General features: G+C 37.9%; 2 protein-coding genes across 3 annotated transcripts in view; one reads left to right on the forward strand and one right to left on the reverse strand.

The window, feature by feature from the left end:
* CENPP (centromere protein P) overlaps positions 1-22,092 on the forward strand; it is a 111,825-nt gene that overhangs the window by 79,094 nt on the left and 10,639 nt on the right. The gene's annotated exons all lie outside the window — the stretch shown is intronic.
* Positions 718-16,009, reverse strand: ECM2 (extracellular matrix protein 2). 2 transcript variants are annotated; one of them, XM_015640531.3, is made up of 10 exons: positions 15,908-16,009; positions 11,701-11,993; positions 7,570-7,758; positions 5,837-6,316; positions 5,407-5,522; positions 4,571-4,706; positions 3,638-3,795; positions 3,184-3,323; positions 1,776-2,102; positions 718-1,130 (listed from the first exon to the last, which is right to left on the reverse strand). In XM_015640531.3, exons 2-10 carry the CDS (start codon positions 11,969-11,971, stop codon positions 926-928), a joined length of 2,022 nt encoding a protein of 673 aa, XP_015496017.1. In that variant the 5' UTR covers positions 11,972-11,993; positions 15,908-16,009; the 3' UTR covers positions 718-925. The 2 variants fall into 2 exon arrangements, with proteins under 2 accessions (XP_015496017.1, XP_015496016.1); XM_015640530.3 differs by lacking the exon at positions 15,908-16,009 and adding an exon at positions 15,095-15,363.

A 22,092-nucleotide genomic window follows, 5' to 3' on the forward strand; every position in this document is an offset into this window, starting at 1 on the left:
CCATAATAAATCTTGATTCATCTATATTTTAGTGGTGTTATCCCCTGCAAATTCCAGTGGAGAATTTCTTGTTGGTCTTATGAGTCTGAATGTTTGATAAGAGAAGAATCTACTTGAATGATAATACTTGCAGCAATATGTGGTGTTTTTCTTAAATTTATTATAAGACTACACATCCTGTACAGTATAAAAATCTAACAAACTAACTATGGTGCAAATGAATGGAACCTATTACTGTGACTTTAAAAATAATTAAAAAAAATTAAAATATGCTTTGTTTAAAAAAAAAAGCATCCAGACAGATAGTAATTGCTCATTCCTCTAGGTCATCAGAATCTGTGTTTGAATACAGGAAGTGTTTAGGGTCATCTAAAACAAACAATTTAACTTTTTTTCTTAACATTTCACTTGGAAGAGAGCTTAACACTGCAAAATATTAGGTTGAAAATCCACTCCTGTGTGTGTTTTAAGAAATTTGATTCCTGCTTTGCTAGAATGTTCATAATTCAAGTACTTTTATCTTTTATGTACAATTTTTACCATTGATGATACCACTTAAAATGTTTTAAATTCAGTTAAAAAAGACAGGACCAACTTAAGAGTTAAGTTATATTCTTAAATCCTAAAATCTGATCTTATAGAAGGTGTATCTGGGGGCACAGTTTGACCTGTTGTGTTTAAGTAGAATAGTGTTAATAGAAATAAAAACAGATGTCATAATCTTAAGCTTCAGTTTTTACATTTAATGGTTTTATAACGTAACAATATGAAGACACACACTGTACCTTACTTCAGTACGTAATATAGAGTATCATATTTATGAAAGTGGGAAGAGTTTAAAGCAGAAATAAGCAAACCAGTGAGTAGAGAGAATAAATAAAGCAGCATTTCTAGAGATGGGGGTTGCAATGCAAAATTGGGGGGTTTATTTGGTCTTCTGTGGTTTAAGAACAACACTGCAATAGGATCTTATGCATGAAAATGAATGTGGGGAAAGCTTCCTTGTGTTGATGTAGTTGTTTTCAAGGTGAACATGTTCCAAGTGGGAATCTTCATTCTCCTCCTCACTGTGGTCGTGCTCGTCCTCGTGGTTGGTCTGAGTCCTGCAGATGCGTTCTGGGGGCACTGTCCTGTGACACAGGGCAGGAATCATGTTATAATCATTCCAGATAACTCTTAACTTCATCATTTATTTTAGAGTTGATGTCTATTTAAATATTTGAAAATGTTAATCGGTACATTAAATTTTCTCGATTACATATTTACTGAGGACTTTCAAAAGCCTTTCTTTACAACATTGTCTCCTTACATTGTTTTCTCATTTATATAATACACTGAGTTTCCTTGAGGAAAGTATTGCCATGTGTTGCTGAATGGAAACTTTGACACATGGGAATTCTCTTTGGCATTCCTTTGCCTTACAAAACAGCACAGAGGGCCTGGATCACACGTGTGGCTGCACAGCTGGGGCTGGTGGAACCTGCTCACCAGGTGACTCCAGCTGCTGACTCCTCCCATTATTTTGTTTTCATTTTGGGCTCTGCTCCAGGAGCAGAAAAGCTGGTGGTTGCTGGTGATGAGCATTTTCAATAACTGTGAGGAGGGGTGAAATCTCACTTTTATCATATTAAGGAATACTGCAGAAGAAAATTCAGGATTCAGCTCCTCCTTTATACTTTTCTAACAAATATTTACTTAAAAATAACAAATTCCTAAAGCAAAGCATGTCTTATTTATTTTAATGTCATTAATGTAACAAAAAACTTGGAAAGTACCTTATTTTATTGTTGTTCAGTCTTAGAAAACGTAGTTTTCTCATTTCATCAATCCCAAAGGGTACAGCCTTCAGTTCATTGTGATCCAAAAAGAGCTCCCTCAGGGAGTGGTAAGCTCCAAAAAATGACACTGGGTCGATGCCATCGTCAGTGAGTTTGTTAAAGGACAGGTAGAGATACTCCAGCCCTGGCCTCATGTGGCCAAACACATAGCCTGGAATTCTTTCAATCTGATTTCCTATAAGTACCAGGTGGAGTAAAGATTTTGGCAGATAGGAGGGAACATGATACAACTTATTATAAGAGAGATCGATTGACTCCAAGTTCCTGCATTAAAGGAGAAAAGAAAAGAAAGGCTGAAACCTCTCTGAGCTCCTGCTCTGGCAGTGCTGTGTTCTGTACAAGGCTCTGCTTCGTGGCATTACCAGGGAGTGAAATTGCCAAGGGAAATTTGTTTCTGTTGATGGGGCAGAATGTGTTTTATGGAACATGGTCATGCATAATTACTCTGGGAATAGAAAGAATGAAGTCATGAATTACCAATCGAGCACAATGATTTTGTTGATGGGAAGAGATCTTCAGTAATGAGGAGGGGGGAGGCCTGAACAGGGGAATCCCAATGGACTAATTTGGGATTGCTGCAATAATGAGTTACACTGAGGACCTGGAATAACCTTGGGATTTCAGTCATTATCCCATTAACAGGGAGTTGTAAGCTTTGTTCTGAAGCCCATTTGAAATGGAATTGTGTGAATGAATCAGTCCCATGTACTTCACTTCCAGGGATGAGAGATGCTGTCAGTTAGTAACAGTGTGGTTGTTTTCAGCTTCAGGAATTTGCAAGTTCAGGAATCAAGGGATAAAGCTGCAGCTGTCAGTGATGGCCAGGTACCCTGCTCAGCTTGGCAAATTTTTTAGCAGGAAAATCAAAAGCACTATCATCTTTTACTGCTTGCATTCTCATTGCTCGCTCTGCTTATATTCTGTGCTTAGACAATGCAGCTGCATGGTCTTTCCTGTGTCTTATTGACTTTTAATAATTTTTAATCCAATGGGAAATAAGGCTAGGACAGTATTAAATTATTTTTAAATTACCCATGAGATAATTGTGTATCAATAGTAAATTACCATATGATTGTATATAGTATTATTTATAATTAATGTTTATTTTTGAATGGGTGGTCAGAAAAAACATTGACTTTTACGTTAATATGGTACAGATTTGAGGTAAAAGATCTTCTAGATTACACAATTAAGCAAAGGAAATTTAGAAAAATTAGCGTAGGAAAACAAAGCATCATTACAATTCTAAGTTAGAAGTAATGAAGTGCAAATATTTATCTGGTTATCTGACTCACTAAGAACAGAGAAAAATAAAATAAATGTATTTTAAATGTCTGGTACTTACTCTTGGTTTATCCAAGCCAAAGGTGCTATCCTGTGCTCTTCTAATTTGTTATGCTTTAGCCCAATGATGTTAATGTTTCTGGTATGGTTAAAGCAAATTTCTGATACTTCTTCAATTTGGTTATGCTCAAGATATAACTCCTGTAAGTACATTTGGGAAGAAAATTTGTGAGATCAGAATAGGCTGAGTTTTCCCACTGCAAATTCCAAACAGAGCAATTGCCTACCCCCTGTATGACCTGGTGTATCTGTTAATTCTGAATCTGAACCAGAGTCAGTTTGTAGCTGGAGTGGGACCTTCAGAAACACAATTTTTCAAAGCAATTGTTTTGTTTTCTCATTTGTGAGAATACAGATTGCTTTGAAAGGGCAAACAGAAGGAATTGCATCTTTTGGGGTGTTTGTTGAGAGGATTGTTATTAGTATTTATTTCAGTTGTCTTGTTTTCTTTTTACCTCAAGAGTGGCAGGAAGACCTTGTGGGATAATTCTAAATTTATTTCTTCCCAGTCGCAAATAAGAAAGACTTTTCAAAGGATAAAAGGCCAAAGGACTGACATTTGCTTCACTAAGTTTATTTCCTTCTAATTCCAGAGTGACCAAGTTCTTTAAATCTAAGGAGAAAAAATTTAATTTCAGTTAATTAATGCCATCTTATATCTTGTTAAAATAAATGTTCATCATTTAACAGTCTTAAACATTACCCAGATCAGTTCACAGCAATGAAAAAGTAAAATTAACTGATTTTATTATGTCATAATCATGGAATTATATTGTTTATAAATTTGTAGAGCTTTAGAGATTGACTGCAGCTTTATTTACATTTTCCTCTCCCAGTCCAAATGGAAAGGGCAGCAGTTGAGCCAGTTTAGATGGGACCCTTTTGGCAGGAGAGGAAAGGAAGCAAAAAAGTCCATCAAATTCTGACATAGATAGTACCCTTTCTTTTTTCTTTCTCTTTTTTCTAACATCCTGTGTTTAAACTGGCTTAAAATGGTCATGGTTGACTCCAGTTATAATCTCCTTTATTTTTCATGGGCATCAAATTCTGTTCACTTCAATTTAAAAATAACTGAAATGGTTTCATCACACATAAAGCCATCAGGTTAAAGGTGAGGATAATAGTTATCTTCAACATGTTGCAAATACACCTCCACTTAGTGACCCTAAATATAAACTGCTTTGGGAGAGGAGCAGTTGCATAAGGGAAAATATAATTTTAAAATACTTTGTCATGCAAATCTTTCAGCTTTTGTTGCCTTTTGAAAACACAGCACTTTAAAGCTAGCAATTACTTTTCTATGTCAAACCAGGCACATTTGGTTCAACACTCAGCTTTTCAAATTTATTTTTAGCTTCTCATATGATTGATGTTAGTTTTTAAAATACCTTTTAAGCCATCCTCATCAATGGCATGAAGTTGGTTGTCATTTATTTTTATTTCTTCCAAAGTTGATGGCAATTCAGAGGGAATAAGTACCAGCATATTTCCATCCAAATACAAACGTTTCAGCTTTTTCAGGATCTTATCACAGGGATGAAGAAGAGCACTTAGATTATCAAAGTGAAAAATGTGCAGTTAAATATTCAGTTAAGGTTTTCTTAAACACATTTTGTACAGTTTTTCAGCAGCAGTGCAGTAGTATCCAGTGTTTTGAATTAAAAAGTATTGTTTTACTCCTGTCAGTCTAATTAATTAGGTTAGTTTCCGTGAAATATTAACAAAAGTGCCAGATAGTGTCACGTGTGACTGCAAGAGCTTCCCCACAGCCCTGCTGCAGTTCCCCAGGATCACTGTTTGCATTCCTGCTGCTCTCTGATTTGTGGAGGTATTGCCTCAATACACTGCTCAGTATTTAGGGCTTCAAAGTACATTAGAAATGTACATTAGTACATGCATTTAGAAATTACGTGCCTATCCTCTTCTTTTGTGAGCAAACCCATGATTTTCTGTGGGTCAGCAATTGACTCAGGCAGAAGGACAGCAACTTTCAGTAACTGAGGATTTTTATGCTTAAGCCAGCTTGAAAATTCAGTATGAAAAATTATCATATCTTAATTTTAATTCTTGATTATGGTGAGAGATTTCTCAAAGTAGCTGTTGAATCATACACTGCTTACTTATAGACAATGCGAAATGGTTTAGACCCATAAACTGAAAAACAAAAAACATTCTATTAAGCAATAATTATTGAGAGGGTAGCAAAAGAGTTAGGCTTTCTTACTTTGAATGCTTTGGGACCTATGCCAGGAGATGTAATGTTATTTTTGCTCAAATCAATCCATTCCAAATTAGGTATCCCATTGAATGCTTCATCTGAGATAGTAGTGATGCTATTTCCTGGGACAGAAGGCAAAAAAAAAAAAGTTTGAATTATGAAATACAGTCTGTACCTGAAGTGTGTAATATTGCACCTAGAAAATGTATCACAAAAAATAGCATTATGGACAGTAATTCTGTGTAGATATATTCAGCTTAGTATTTAAATGCTGGCATGCAGGTCTAATGTTTTTCATTTCTTGTTTTAAAGGCATAGCTGTAAAATTAGTTTGAAAACTTCTATATTAAGGAATGACAAAGCATTAACAGTGCTGTTGACTGCATTTAGGGTGGATGATGTTACAAAAGTCATGCAAAGTAGACCCATGAATTACCTGTAAGGTCTAAACTTGTCAGGTCTGGATCTGAGATGGGAGGTATTTGTGTAAGTTTGGCATTAATGCAGCTCACTGTGGTGTCCGAGGTGGAACATCCAGATGGCAAAGGAGGAGCTTCTATGGGTGGAACAGGAATTGGGAAATGAGATGGAATTCTGAAAGCATCATCATCTTCATCACTTTCATACTGCACATCTCTTGCAGCTCCCGTTGTGGGGACAGGCAGCTTCTGTCTGTGACGCCCTTTGTGCCTCCGGCGATTCTTTTTGCCTTTCCTTTTTCTTTTCTTTTCCCCCTTTTTGTCACCCTCCTTGTCTCTAATCTCTATCACTTCTGTTGGAAGCAGCTTATCTTTTTCCATTTGAGTTTGTGCTGATGGCAGAACACTGGTGGTGTCGAGGTCCTTGGGGTCTGGGGAATCACCAGACAATTCACTGATGTCGTCCAGTGAAATTACACTGGAGTCAAATGAGGAGGCTAATGAAGAAAAGAAAACCAAAACAACACAAAAGAGTGATGAAACTAAAATATTAGTAAGCACTGTTTCCCACATACAGTGAAAAAATATGACTATAGAATATTATTCCTCTTAGAATACAATTCAAAGAATAAAAATGTGGTCTTAAATTGCTGCTTGAGAAAGGAGGCACTTGCCTGAGAAATGATTGAGGCAGCCATACAGAACAGTTTGTACACAGCTGTGATTCCTGACAACTCAGACAAAAAGGTGGAAAAATTAATACAGCCTTCATTATTTTCCTTTTTGACTTCTTTTTAATTATGTATTTTGTGTTGATGGAGGTGTCTAAAGAGGAAAAATAATGTGTCTGGGAGTGGGAGGTAATTTGGAAAAAATTCACCAAGGTCAAGTCTTGTTCTCTTCCAAAAGGAACTGTCAGGGGAGGAGTTGGCTGCAGGTGGGGATCTCACCAGGGAAATGCATTAACTCCATTACCAAAATGCATTTTTTACTTCCATAATAGGACAATTCTAATAAAAGGAGTTTAAATGTCTCAGTCAACATGACTTTCACAGTTCTAGAGTGAATTCCTATGATGTCTCATCTCAGTGTCACGCACATACACATGAGGATAAATATTTCTTACAGTAGGAGGAGATTGAGTGCAGCACTTTGCAGGTATATAAAATATTGGGAGTATGGGAAGGAAGGAAATCACATCTCATATTTATCTCTTCCATTCCTTTTCTTTTTAAAGGTACTGATTTTATTTAAATTATTGTGAAAAACCAAGATTGTAGTTCTGTGGCTTCTCTTGCTCTTGATTTACATCAAACTGCTGCATGTTTTTGCACTCCTAAAAAAGATTTACCACTTTGTATGTCTAATACATCAGTAACAGCCAGTAGTTATTGATTGATCCTTTGTAAATGGAAGTGGGCTAGAAAATATAAATAGATATTATTTCTTTGTACATTTACAAAATTCTGTAAAGGGAGGTGGAAGCAGAAAGGGGAAGTAAAAAATGAAGTACAATTATCTTTACTATAGCATACTTAGCATCATCTTTTCTTTAAATGTTGTATCAAACTCATCTAACAGAGTACTTGGAGAAACCAAGGTCTGCTTGAACAGAAACTGTGAAGAGCTGCTTTTATCATGGAATTCAGGATAATGTGTACCTTGTAACTCTTGGGATCGTTAAATGCAGTGTTTATGTAAGGGTTTAAACCAGGCAGTTTCAAAGCAGTAAATCTGTGGTGTCCCATACCAGTCTCAGAACACACTGGGCAGCATTCTCCTGCAGGAATGATGGTCTGGGGACATTTCAGAGGGTGACACATGGTTGTGTCACAGATCACCTCTCCCTTGGAGCAGAGACAGGTGACGCAGGGCTTGGGAGACCACACGGCTTTGTCGAACATGATCATCCCGTTAGCTGTGCACTGCCCCTTCTTCCCTAGGAACAGAAAATGGGAAGCTGGAGTTAAACAGCTCTGAAACCAACAGCATTCATTTAAAACTTTGGAAAGAAGCACTGCTATTTTGTTCTCATTTGGAAAATATGTAAAATGCACCCTATTCAAAGGCTCTTATCATAATTCCTTACTTTTCATCACTGCATTTTCTTCAGCTTATTAGTAATCTCCAGTTATGCAAAACTTGTATAGTTTTTTCCCAGACCTTCATCTATTCCTCTCTTGTGCACTAGAGAGCTTTTCCAATATCTTGCACATGAAATGAGAAAGGTTTAGTAAGGCCTTATGGAACTGGGGAGGTAACAATATTCAGTTTATAGTGACAGCTCATAGGCTTGGTGGAAGTCAAGTCCATTCTTGGGTGACTGATAAGATGGCAAAAATATCTTTATCTGAAAAAAAAAAACATTTAAAAAACCCTCTTTGCTAGAAAAACAGCAATCTAGAACAATTTGTGCCATAAAATACTCTGTCCCTTGAGTTTCTGGACGTGTATCTACAAAAGATTGCGATCTCCCCAGGGTACCAGTTGAAATTTTTAGAAAGAAATGTAATTTTGTAAGCTCCAGTCAGATATTCAGTAGGCAAGTGATTTGGAGAACATGGAGATTTGGGAAGGAAATTAATCCCAGTCTCACTTTGCTTCCAGTGGTTGAGTTTACCTCAGCAGAATCTTCCCTGGGCAGTTCTCACCCAGACTCCAGGATAAACACTGCACTTTAGCACGATGCCTTTTTATTTTCAGTCTTTTGAGAGGAGGAAAACCAAGGCTGAGATTCTTCATCCCATGCAAATATTCCTATTTTTGTGTGTACCTCTAAATCTTGTTGAGAAGCTGAAGTCCCTCACACCTTCCTTTTCCTCTTTCTAATCAACCTAAGAATGCATTGCTGAAGTGTTGTTTTGAGATGAAAACACATTTCCAAGTTAACTTTGTTCTCCCTGCACATAAAGAAAAAGACATTTCCTCTTTTCCTATTCAGTTTGACTTCTTCCTTCAGATGAAAATTAAAATGGTAGGAGCATCTTGTATCACCTGAATCTGCATGCCAGGAGACTTTCACTTGTGGTGCACAAATTGTTTTTGGAAGGGTTCTTTGAAGGGTTTTCCCACACCCTGCCCTGCTCCATGCCTAGGTGTTTAGTTTTAGTAAGAATATTCAGGATAGCCTCTAAATAACCTTGTAAGACTATTTGGGAAATACTTGGTTTGAAATGTCTCTGGGATTAGTATTTTTCTCAGAATGAGGCATTTTGAAAAATCTGTCAAAGCAGTCCTGCTTCATAACAAAGAATCTTCCATTTTCCTTCTACTCAAAGACAGAGGATAGCAATCTGTTTTCTCCAATAAAAATGAGTTATCAGACTCATCCAGTTTGGATGATCCTCTATATTCCATATATTTTAAAAAATGCTTTGATTTAAATTGCTCTTAGGATGGAAAAGGCAAGAAATTAAAGTTTTGAGTAGTTGCATCTTGGTTTTTCAAGATCTAGGACATCTCTGCATCGTTTCAGCTGCATAAAATGCTCTAAGCAACTCCAGCCATGTCAATTGGAGGAGGAGAGGAATTAGCCCAGGCCAAGTGCTAGTTGGCTTTAAGTCCTTTGTCATTCCACCCAGGTATCTGCAATCCAGCTCTTTGCTGGATCCTGACTTTGGGGTTTATGTGCTTGCCACTACACCACAGTATTTCTTTTCAATAATCTCCAAAAGAAACACAAAAAGAATCCTGCACTTTCTCATGTTAAACAATAAAACATCAGTTCTTCCAAAGGAGCATACTCTGGCCTGAGAAGAAAATTTTTCTGTGCTTCCTAAAATTCTTTCTTTTGTTTTAGCTACTAGAGTGTTTCAGAAGTGGGTGCAAATCTTGTCTGAATAAGCCTAAAGATATGAGTTATCAGGCTTGGCCTCTGCAAGTTTCTTTAACAAATGATCCTTTTTTTTCTGTGTACTTGAGAGTTGCATAAAAGCAGGAGCAGTGTGTGCTCAAAGACAAAGGTTTTACCCTTGTGGTGCATTGCAGAACTTCTGTTTGGCACTGTTGGGATTCCCAGAACCCCTGTGAGGCACAAAAGGCTGTGCTGAGATGCTCCTCAAATTTCCTGACCACTGAGTCACTTCAGCTTGGTGGTGTGAGCAGGGAGAAGTGGGGGGTGAAAGATCAGAAATGGTGCAGCAGTGAACATCTTACTCTACTCTACCTAATGGACAACTGCAAATTATCTCATGTTGTGGCCAACTGTTTGATTTAATTTAAATGTTCACGTGATTCTAATCTTAGATATGTCTGGTTACTGTTAAACCTCCATGTAGCTGTTTATTTTCATCCTGCATATATCTGTAAATTTGGGTGGGTTGTTTTTTTTTAGTCTACTAAGAGCAAAACAAGTAGCTAAGAGAATGGAAATTAATATTTGGATTTCATTTTCTTGTATTCTGAAGCATGATTAATAATAGTGTTCTATTATTTAATAGAGACTGTTTTTTCCAGATCTGACATTAACTTGAAAAAATTTTGAACTTTAAAAGCTAGACTAAAAAATACCTTGTGGTTCCAGTCTTTGGCAGATGAGCATAGGACTTTTAACCTTTGGAAATATGGTGTAAATTCAGTGTGGAGTTCCAAATAAAATGAGTTCAGTGGTTTTAGCTCAGCTTTTGGATGCAAGTCCAGATAGAAAGAAACAAGCGGGGCGGGGAGGGGGAAGAGCTGTGCATTATTTCAGCATGACTGATGGTCCTGACAGAAACTCTGGAATATTTTACATGAAGTGTATGCTACTTACGTGTTATTTTCCTCTGTTTAATTTTAAAAATACTTTTAAATTAAAGGTTTGACATCAGTAATATCTATACAATTTAACAGACACTGGAAATGGTGTAGCCCAGAGTTTTGCTAGTTTTTCTATTCAAAGCCCTTCCTTTCAAATATTTGATTTGAAATGGTTCAGCCTTTCTGAAGTAAGGACTCACAACAAACAGTAATTGTGGAAAAAATGTGGCTGATTTATGTTTGGCTATTTGAGACCTCTTAGCCCAGTGGTCACATCTGTTGTGTGACACACTGTAAGACTTAAATTCTTGCTTATAAAAATAGATTATTACCATTTTATATGAATATGGTAATCAGGGCATTCTCTTTTTTTTCCATAAAATTCATTAAATTGCGTATGATGATTTTACTTGGTGTGTGATCTCTTGATGGAGGAATGGAAATATCTGTATCCATAATACATATTACTACAGCAGTGTGAAAACCTCTGGATCACCAAAAAGGCAAGTTTTATATAAGTCATACTATTGAACTTCTATTAAATAAATCTGGGTTCTCAATATAAGTGGAGCATAAGAGTGGTCTCGTGTGGAATGAGTAGGATTTTTCTCTTTTAACTCAGTTTTCCATCGTAAGGGTCTTGTTTATAGTGTAACTTCCACATTAAGTGTTATTAAGGTAATTTAAAAATCAAGAATTATTCCTGAAAGTTTGCATGTGCTTTTCAAAAATGCAACCCATACATAAAGTAAAAATAAAAATGTGAGTCTATTTTAATTAACACTGCTGTTACTGGGTTTGAGGCCTCAGTGAAATGTTAATTGACTTAGAAGATACATTAAGCAATAAATTCTTCAAAATGGCCTTCAAACTTGCTACACATTGGAAGTTATGAAAATACCCCAACATATTTTTTGTTAGTTAAGATCAAAAAATAAATGATGATGAAAAGAAAATTTGCAGAAAATATTGCTGATACCTGGCAAACAGTGTTGAATCAAAAAGCCTCATAATGCTAACAACAAAATTACTGCAGAAGGCTGCAGGTATGTGTGGAAGTAGAGCTAAAATAAAGTTTTAATGAGTTTATATGTCTGAAATGAAAAGTCAGCCCCCAGGAGCAGAAGAGGGGCTCTGTTCTCACCTGGTAAGACACTGTAGGTGCTCTCGTGTTCCCCCAGCCCCACCAGGGAGTCAAACACGCCCATCACGCTGTCATCGATGTTAATGAGGGGGATCCTGGGCTCCATCCCGGGTGCCCTTGGGTTCCTGTGCCTTGCCCAGGGGCTCCTCCCCAGCTCCCTGTGCATCCTCCTCCTCCTCCTCTGCCTCCTGCCAGCACCGCCTTCAGCTGGGCAAAAATCGGTGCACAGCGAGACAAGCAAGAAATAACAGAGCAATGATGGTGCCTGCATGGTCTATGGGTCCCACAGAGTCCTGGAATGGGAAAAAATAGGGAAATCAGGTACCTGGAAAGCTTTAAGGACCATGGCACTAATACATGGCACTTTCCAAGGCAGGTGAACCAATAATGTGGTAGGTCAATGTAGCCAAGCTTCCCCTTGGGAGGAAATCGCCCTCTGAGAGCTTCAGGGACCAATTTGATTTTAGGGATTCTCAACAGTCACAGTCAAACACGTGCTGGTTTGTGTGTGGGATTGCATTTGAAGAGGTGGTTTAGATTTGCAGTGCCAGCAGGCATTGGAAGTTCAGTAATTGTTGCTGCTTCCAGCAAGGAACTCCTTGAGACTTCTGAAAATAGTGTCTTGCTTTTTTTTTCATTTGTTCCAGAGTGTCGTAACTTCTGAGTGTGGGAATGGCAAAGTAACAGAAAAATGTCCAATTCATTTGTGATGTGCTGCCCCAGATGCTTTTGGGTTGACATTTCTGTGCAAGGTGTTTTTTTTACTGTAAATGAAGAGATGTTGCTTTTCTATCCATCTCTGGCCATCCTCTTCTCTAGCAGGATCTTCTTGATTCTGCAGAGGAGACCTTGGGGAAGTTTGTGCTATTTGTGATATCCCACAACTGCCTCTCCAGTGGAAGCTTTTATTAAGTGTAGGCTGTGGTAAGGTCGATCTAGAATAGGTTGTGTTCTGCATTTACTTATTAAAAAAATTGAAAATAATTGAGCCTTCTTATGCTTGTGACAGAAAAAATACATTTACTGTCACCAATAGGTGGCATTCCAAAACAGAGCAGTCAGGATTCAGGAGCGTGCACAGGAAGGATATCCAGCAGTGGACTGCTGTACCAGGGTGGAAATAAGACCCTGTACATCCAGGCTCATTAATGATTCGTCAAAGCTCTGTTGCATAATTCTTTCAAAAAGGAAATTATGCTGTCCCGTGGCCTGTTTTAACTGAGACAGTAGAGACAGGAGACATTTGTGTTCTTGGGAGAGGGAGAATTAGCAAAGAACTTGGAGCTCTTGGGTTTTGTGGCCAAGACAAGGCTTAGAGCATGGTTTTTCTCTGAGGGGAATAAAAAAATGCTTTTTCTTAATGTTCATCAGTCTGGCTTTACATGTCATCGTTCACTTTGGAGTTAATCTTATTATTATTATATTGTGTAAATATTGGACAGTATTATTTCAGGAACTTGAACTGTGGTTTTGCCTGAATTAGATTTTGTTAAAAAAGCTTGTTCATCTTGGTATTTTCTGATTTATAGAACAGGTCACATTTCTGGTACAAATTACAAATTTTAGTAAAAATTCTCACAGCATCTCCTGGAATAGAAGGTTTTGAAATGAATCCAAACTTTAGTTTGCTGCTTTCTGCCCCTCAGAAATCGCTTCCAAAATGCTGTATAGACTCTATAGCTTTTTATTTACAGCAATTACTGTTAGTTAACATCTCAGATAGATGCAGAAGCTTGTCCTCTCCATTGAAAATGTCTGTTCTTGTTAAGAAAGCGCTCATTTCTGAGTCCCTCAGGACAAATGAGCCAAAGCACTTGGTGGCTGACTTGCGTGGTAATGAGTGGCTGTAAAATTACACAGGAAACTTCTGTTCCACAAGCTGGGCTGAAACACACCGAGAGCCCGCAGGGAAAATTGGATGTACAAAGGAAAGGCTTGACCATGTGTGTCCATTCTGTCAAGTTTCTGACATCTTAATTATGGTCCCATTTTTCTGGGATACTCTGTAATAACACCATAGCTGTGCAATTACAATGCTGCTACATTACACTTGGGCTTTTTTAACATTTAACCATTTTTTCCTGTGACCAGAGGCACATAATGGCATAACTGAAATACTTTTCCCTTCTCCATTTATTTTTAAAAGTCAGGAATAAAATAGAGTGAATTATACTACATTAACTGTACAAATGTTAATGTACATTAAAAGATGTTTGGCTAGGAACTTAAAGAGTAAAATTCTATAGTAAAGAAAATTGTTTTAAATTGAAACTTTGTTGCATAAAGAACTTTTAAATACAAATTTTTAAAAATCAGAAACAAAACAACAGAAAACACACCACACCCCGCCAAAAAAATGTCTTTAGAAATTAATCCTGTTCATATATGTGAGTTTATATGCTATTTTGTTACATCAATTTAACTCTTCGGCACTGAAAGCTTAATATTGCTACTTTCAACCAAATGGTGTTCTTTGCATGCACAACAGTGAGCTACTGAGTTCCTTTCCTTGGCTTAAGTTAACAAATGCTGCCTCACATTTTAAGGCCCAAACTGAAAGGCCTTGGGTGCTTTGGGCCTTTCCTGCCATGTCTGGGATCCTCAGATTATCTCTTGGGAGGTTGTATTTTTTATAGGGCCAGCTAACTTTTAAATTGGGGAAAATTCAGCCTATTCAATTTATGGCTTTTATAATAAATCATTTCATAGTAAAATAAAATTATACATAGCCAGTGTAATGAAATTATTAACTGTTAGTGCTGCCAAATAGACTCAACATGGCTGCATTGCTATACCTTTTTTCATTTTACCCATTAATATTTAGATCAGGCAGGGTATGTGAAAGCATCTTTATTACCTTTACTTTGACTTTGTAATATGTTTGGTAATTTGTACCTTTATCTTCAGTAACTGTCACTTTGCTATTATGTTAATGGAAATAGTTAATTTTTAAAGGAGAGACCCTTTAGAAATACCAGAGTATCAGAATTTATTAAATAATCAATCTTTATCCATTCAGTCAAAATTCAAACCCATTTCTAAGATGTCACCATGACTTCCCATGACACACAAGGGTTAAAGTGCTTTACCAAGATTTTTCACTCGCTCTTTTTTAAAAGCATTACACAGAAATGAGTTACATTTATCCATAGCAGCCAGACCAGTTGCATTTTCCATTAGTTTAAGTTGGATATTCACGGCAAACATTCAGACAGAACAAAAAGCAGCTCAACGGGAATTGCACACTTTATCTAGAAAGGCAATTCTGTTCAGTATTGCTAAATATAGCCCACATTATTTCATTTCAAATATTACATATTTGCAAAGTTAACATGAAGTTTAAGCCATTCAACACCATGCTTTAAGCAGTAATTTAAAATGTAAAACATTTTACCTTGTAATCTAACCTAACAGCAGATTCTGCTTGCTGTCATTTAGTCTCCCGTTGCAAATGAAACAAAATCTCAGTGATATCTTTAAAACAAACAGAGAAACTGTAGGGATTGTTGAAACATGTGAGATGATTCCTTAGTTAAGTCTGAAATAGCTTCTTCCCCTGGGGAGCCAGGGCTGAGTTCTGTGTGCAGAGCCTCAGCTCCTGCTGGTGCTCGGAGCACTGGAACCTCACTGGGCAAATGAGGAGCAGCACAATGCCTTCGGTCCCGAGGCTGACAAGGCACAGCTGGAAATCTTTTCCAGTGCTTACAGTCACATAAGGAAAAAGGAAATGGAGTGTTTTCAGAAGAAACAAAAAATATGTATTTTATTCGGTGCTGGTTTATGTATTTAGAGGTTTCGTTTCCACGTGGTATGACTTTAATGTAGATTTATATCAAATAATAATATCTAATGCACTTTAGCAGATGTAGCCTTAACATCAAAACATTTATTAAAATTAGAACTTTTTTTTTCAATTCGTCTTTTCCCAATCCCCTCCTCCATTTAAAACCTGTCATCTATAAGCAGCAAGTCTTTTTGTTGAAGTTTTAGCATGGAAAGTTTTTCTTTTGTCTATTTACAGCAATGATTTCACTGCAAGTTGTAGCTTATGCATGGAAAATAAAACGACCTAAGCGCTTTCCCTTCATTTTTTCTCTTTGTAAGGCTAATTACATCCTGAAACATGATCCTGAAGCTCAGCTCTGCAGAAGCTGCAGGGAAGTTGGTGATCCAGAGAGGAGAAGGGAGGGAATTAAGGGTACATTACCACAGGTCCTGTGTGTGCCAGCAGAGCCTTTTCCTGCATCCCCAGCTCGCTGCCGAGTGTCCGGGTGGGTGATGGGATGGGTCTGCTGAGCTTCTAAATGACAAATTCACCTGGGACTCTGAGTCCTGCTGCCATTAAAAGTCCATCGTTTGCTTGAACTCACAGTCTGAGGAATATTTAGACAGATAGTCATGGAATGGTGTAACCATTGAGTTAACCATAATTGTTAACTGGTGTGTGGTGGAACGAAATTGGGAGAACCCATTGTCCCTTTAAATAGGCATTGCTACTGTGCTCTGCTTTGCAAAGGCAAAATAAATATTAAACTTTGGTAATTTAGCTGGTGCTGTTTGAAAGGAATGGGGACAGTCAATTGAATGGAGTGAAAATCTGGATGGAAGGAACCCTAAAGTTTATCCCATTCCACCCCCTGCTACAGGCAGGAACACCTTCTACGATCTCAGGGTGCTCCAAGCGCCCTCCAGCCCGGCCTTGGGCACTTCCAGGGATCCAGGGGCACCCACAGCTTCTCTGGGCACCCTGTGCCAGGGCCTCAGCACCCTCCCAGGGAAGAATTCCTTCCCAATCTCATCTAACTCTGCCCTCATTCAGCTTAATAAGGCCATTCCCCCTGTCCTGTCACTCCAGGCCCTTGCCCCAAGTCCCTCTCCAGCTCCCCAGCAGCCCCCAAAGCCTTCTCAAGGCTGAACAGCCCCAAGTCTCTCAATCTGTCTTCATTAATTAGGTGTAGATTCAGACACACATTGAGATCCTTCAATCAGCTTAGAGGATTTAGGATTTTCTGTCAGGCCCTTGCTTATCGTCTCAACTTTTATTAAGGAAGAAGTAAAGACAGCCTGGGGGGGTCTGCAAAGACACAGGTCCCTCTTCATGAAAATGGCATTGCATCTTCCTGCAATGAAAAGTAGCACTTGAAAATTGTAGGAGCTGTTAAAGAGTGACTGTGGCTGCCTGGTATCAAGAAGATTTAGGATTTTTAATTGGAAAGTGTCTTGAGAATGGACATCATCTGCTGCTTTTCAATAAGATTTAAATATGTGTAAGATTAATAATTACATTGCCTTTAATATTGTAATTTACATTAAAATTTTCCATATAAACTTGCCTGTCATAATAACTAAAGAACAAATGCTGTATATTCTGCTAAAAGTTCAAACTAGGATGGCAAATGATTTCAGACATACACAGTTCAGGTAGTTTCTGTGTGTGCAAACACTGCTGTGTCCTCAGGGATCTATTATTGACTGTTTTTATGGGAATAGTTCATCCAAGAGCACAGAGCAAGCTGCCAATCTCTGCAAGTCATGTTATGCCTGTCCATCCCATGGCCAGTTGTTGGAATGAGTTGTACAGTGGGAATGTTTTGGTCTGTTAAGATGCTTCAATGTGGAATTGTGTCCTTTGAGGAGAGAAGAGGCAGACTAAAGAGCAGTGACTAATAATTAGAATAACTTTTTATTTTTTTATATCTTGGGGCAAACTGCCACAGTTGGTTTGTATCTTGAGCAAGAGCCATAGGATGTGAGAAATGGCTGTGGAAGGCTGGAGCCTCTGGCATGGATTCTTTAACTCTTTTAACAAGAGCTATTAATCAGTGTACAATAATACTATTGTTGTTTTCCTTTTTATCAATTCTGCTTCTTTCTGTAGGAGGTAATGGAGGGAGGAAAAACATTCACTACTGTGCCCCTGCTCTAAACCTCAGAGGAGCTCAAATTAATGCATAAGTTGCCATAAGAGAATCTGTGATGCTGAGAAGAGCTTTTAGATTTTCATCTTCTGCCTGAAAGGCTACTTAAATACATGGAGAATGGTGAAACAGGAGGAATAACTTCTGTTTCTCAAAAGCCTTCAAGGTGCCTGCAGTGTAATATCTTTGTCATCAAAGAAAGCCAGCAGGCTGAAGGCATAGGAGGATATCTTGAAAATAAAAATCATTAAGCCAATTTAAGAATATAGAAAGTATAAGGTGTACAGAGTATAGAAAGAAGAGTTGAAATAACTGTTTATGGTCACAGCCTCCAGAGACCATGAAACTCAGTTCTGTATCATACCTTTTAGAAATGGAACCTTATCTGCATAATGGCCAGACCAAGCAGGACAAGAGCAGGAACAGCCTTCTCTGAGGCAGTGGATGGCAGGTGTAGCCTGGCTTAGCAGGGCAGAGGGAATCATGTGTTCACTTCAGGCAGGCACTGATCATTTCCCGTGCTGCTGGAATTACCTCCCGAGCTTTCGGGAGCGCGCTCAGGAGCTCGGGCAGGTGAGCGAGTCCAACCCGCTGCTGAGAGCAGGGCAAGGCTGAGGCCACAGCAGGGCTTGTCCTGCTGCTTTTGAAAGGCAACCACAGAGGCAACTCCTCTTGGCTGCCCACATCTCATTATTTGCTTTACTTTCTATTCCTTTATTCCCTTTGCTCCTCTTTCACCCTCACAAGTTCTTTTCTCAGCCACTTCAAAATATGCAGTCTGCCAAGGTTTACAGCTTCCCTACAGATGCTGTTTTGCACGCTTTATACCTTTATTTAATAATTACAATCTGGTTGACCTAGCTTTACTTCCCTGAGCATCAAAGGAAAACAGATACTCCCCATCCTCCCTTTTTAACTCTGCAATATTCTACTTTTGCATGTTATAGCCTGATTAGGAACACCACAGGGCAGTGGCCACCTGCATATACAGAATTTTCCTTTCCGTATCTCTGTCCTGAAACCCTCTGTGATATCTCCCTTGTGGTGCCACAGGTGAGCAGTAACCACATGCAAACCTCTTATAATTTAATATGATTGCAAAATATCCATTTCCTTGGGGAACCCCAAACCACTGTACTTGTTACCATCTCACCTGGCACCAGGAGTATATTCTATAGCTTTAAATGTTTCACAGTCATCCTTATTTTTAACAGTTTTCTCTCACATTATATCATTATTAAATATTTAACCTACGCCTCCTGGCTCGCTGTGTTATTTACAGAAGAGCTGTGTTGAAGTTGGATCTGTTATTTAATTAAAACACTGATCAAAATATTATTTCCATGAGTCAAAAAAACACACCCATGTTCAAGAATGTGAGGTTATTTCTGCTCTGTTCAGGAATTAGAAGGGAAAAAGACAATACTGAAAATTACAGCAGCAGTTTTTTTAACCTTCCAATGAAATATAAGAACAGAATGACTTTTAAATTGCTTTACTCTTAGTTGTCACGATGAGTCCGTGTAGTTGCTGGCTGGTTTTGATCAGAGACAAAGATGGAATCCTAAACTTTGCAATTATCCATGTGGTTTGCTTTTTTAAAATCAAACACACAAGTTTATAGTTATTGGAAAAAAGTAGCAATGGGGAAAAAAAATTTATGACTGTTAAAGTCAGCACAGAACATGAGATGGAGAATTTGGGATTGGCAGTACACTGCATTTCTGAAACCTGTACCAGTTACTGCATTCCTTCTGTAATCACTGGTCATGGATATACTTATGGAAAAAAATATAGGACAAGACAAAATACTGCTGGTAAACCTTGAGACATTAAACACAGATTTTCATCACGTATTTAAAATATTAACAGTACATTGCAAAAAGCATGGAGCACGTCGTTAGGTGGGAATAAACCTAAATTTGCAGTGAGGGATGTGTGTGGCTGGGATCTATTTACATTTTAAAAAACTTCATTTTCAGCTGTAACTGCATCTCAATTCCAGTTCTTTACTGCAGTGAACAGAATATTAATATTCATTAGTATAACTTTCTGAGGACATTAATTATTGCCACAACTCATTGCCTCTTGTTTAGGTTTCTGTTCAATCCCACAGCATCAATTTTAATTTGTGGTGTGTTTTTCTCAAATTGTATCTAAAATGGCAGTGACCAGACGGAGTAATTTTGAGTAATTTGTAAAGCCTTTCTTCAGAGCTACCTGAAATTTAAGCTTTTACATATTGCCTCTATGTGCATCAGTAAAGAAATTTAGTGGAATTTTTATTATAACATTACCTAGAGCTTTGGTGTTTCAAAGAAAGTTGCTCATCTTGAAAAAACAGCTCTAAAACCCTGGCCATTGTAAGGAAGATTTCCCCTGTCCTCCTGCCTTTCTGTCAAATAATATCACTTCTTTTTTGAGGTTCAGATCATGACACTTCCTTGTGTAAGGGGAGTTGTATTTCAGCTATTTGCTGAGTCATGTTTTTCCAAAATACTCAACTCAGCACATCTTCTGTGTGTCTGAAACAGCACAGAGAGCTCAGCTTGGGGCTTGGTTTCTCTCCTGTGCCAGTATTGAGCATTCTTACTCATCAATAAAACTTGGAGGTTTCCAGCTTTTTTTCTAAAATAATTGTGTTTTGCAGCAGTTGTTCAGTTTCTAGCATGAGCCATAACCCTCCTGTAGATTTTCATTGGTGTCATCACTTCTCAGACCCAGTTCAGTTTCTTCAAAAGGCAGTTACATCCCAGCAGAGCAAAGGGACAGCATTTCTCTTAAATAAGAATTAGGCTATAATCACAGATAGAAAATTCTGTGTTTTAAATAACTATATCTAGAAATATGTCATTTATATATAGGAAATACTGAAAAAAAAATGAATATAGAAAAGTCTGCATTTAAAATATATTAATTATAGAAAATAAGAGTATGTAATTATTTTAATGGCCTTTCTCTATTTGTTTGCCCTTTTCATCTGGTTTCCATTCTTTTCATCATGCTTGGTTGCACTTTCCATTTCCATATAAAACACTATGTACTTCTCTAAAAAGTGAATGCATCTGTTTTTTTAAGCTTCTCTTGTGCACTGTTGTCATCTCAGACTGTATCAAAACTGACATGTGAAAATTCAACTTGATCTTACAGATAAAACCAGTGGTTTAAGATGCCAGCAGGGAGACAGGGCTGGGTTCCTGTGACTTGCTGCTGATATCCCTGTTGTTTGGGGCTTCAGATGTTTTTCCTTTGGTTTTAAACTCAAGCAGGAATTAGTAACAGGATGCCTCTCCACTGAGAGACTGTCTCAGGAGGGAGATGTAAACTGAGGACACAAATATTTTGAAGCATTTTAGTCAAAACGAAGGATTTGTTGGCAGCTGGGACAAGAAGACACTTTGAGGACAATAACAAAGTTTTCTTGTGGTTTCCTTTTAGATTTGAAAATTAGTTGTCTTTGCCTGTTGATTCATGTTTTTCCCATTACAAACAGTAGCATCAAATGATTTGTTTGGGTGAATTAGTGGACAATGGCAAAAATTATTTGTACAGCAGTTCTGCAGCTACCAGTGAGAGTCTGAAGGGGCAGAATGGCAGGATAGATGTGTGTGTGTATGTACAGGTATCTCATTTTTAAATGTAACTGTTAATACCATATTGGTATTTTTGATTATCACCTTTCCAGAGATTTATTATTCCACAGTGCACAAAATTCAGAATTGACTACAAGTTCAAAACGGCCATAAAGTGATTAATTATGTTTGCTTTAAGAACTGACTGGCATTTATGGCCAAACTTTGGCAACTCCAAACAAACAGGAGCTGTCTGTCTCCTGATGCTCCAGCACAGTTCCCCCTGTGTCATCTTCCAGGAGGGAAATGTTAAAAACAAAAGCCTCTGAACAGGTTATGTTTTTCTGGATGGCTCTGTGTATGGTTTAGAAGCATGTCTTGTTGAAGGAGAACATTGGCGTGGTTTGGGTTTTTCCCAGGATCAGACAGACTTTGCCAATTTACATTTTTATTATGATTTCTCTCTGTTCTTCACATTAAATGCTGTGTGTTCCCTTTCCTTCGGGAACTGGAGGAATCATCGGATGACTGGAGAACAAGAAGAGTTATTTCTGAAACACTGAGTTTTGTTTTCATGATACAAGATGAGAAGTTTGGGGCTGGGGAGAGAGATGGATTCCCTTGTAATTCCTGTTGTGCCAGCACATCCCAAGTGCTTGACAATCCCAGCTTCCCTCTTGGACTGTCCCTGTGGAAATGCTTGCACAGGCTTTGATATCAGTGATCCCTGTGGGTCCCTTCCAGCTCCGGATATTCTATTTTTCTATTATTTATTTGCTACTTTTCTGTATTTCATGGCCTTTACTTCTATTACACAACATGAATTGTCCAAGGTGGAATAAACTGATTTTGTTTCAGCAAGTTGGGACGTTTTATAAGGTCCATTCACAGCAAGTATTTTG

Source organism: Parus major, chromosome 12 (assembly GCF_001522545.3).
Source record: "Parus major isolate Abel chromosome 12, Parus_major1.1, whole genome shotgun sequence".
NCBI classification, from domain to species: domain Eukaryota; kingdom Metazoa; phylum Chordata; class Aves; order Passeriformes; family Paridae; genus Parus; species Parus major.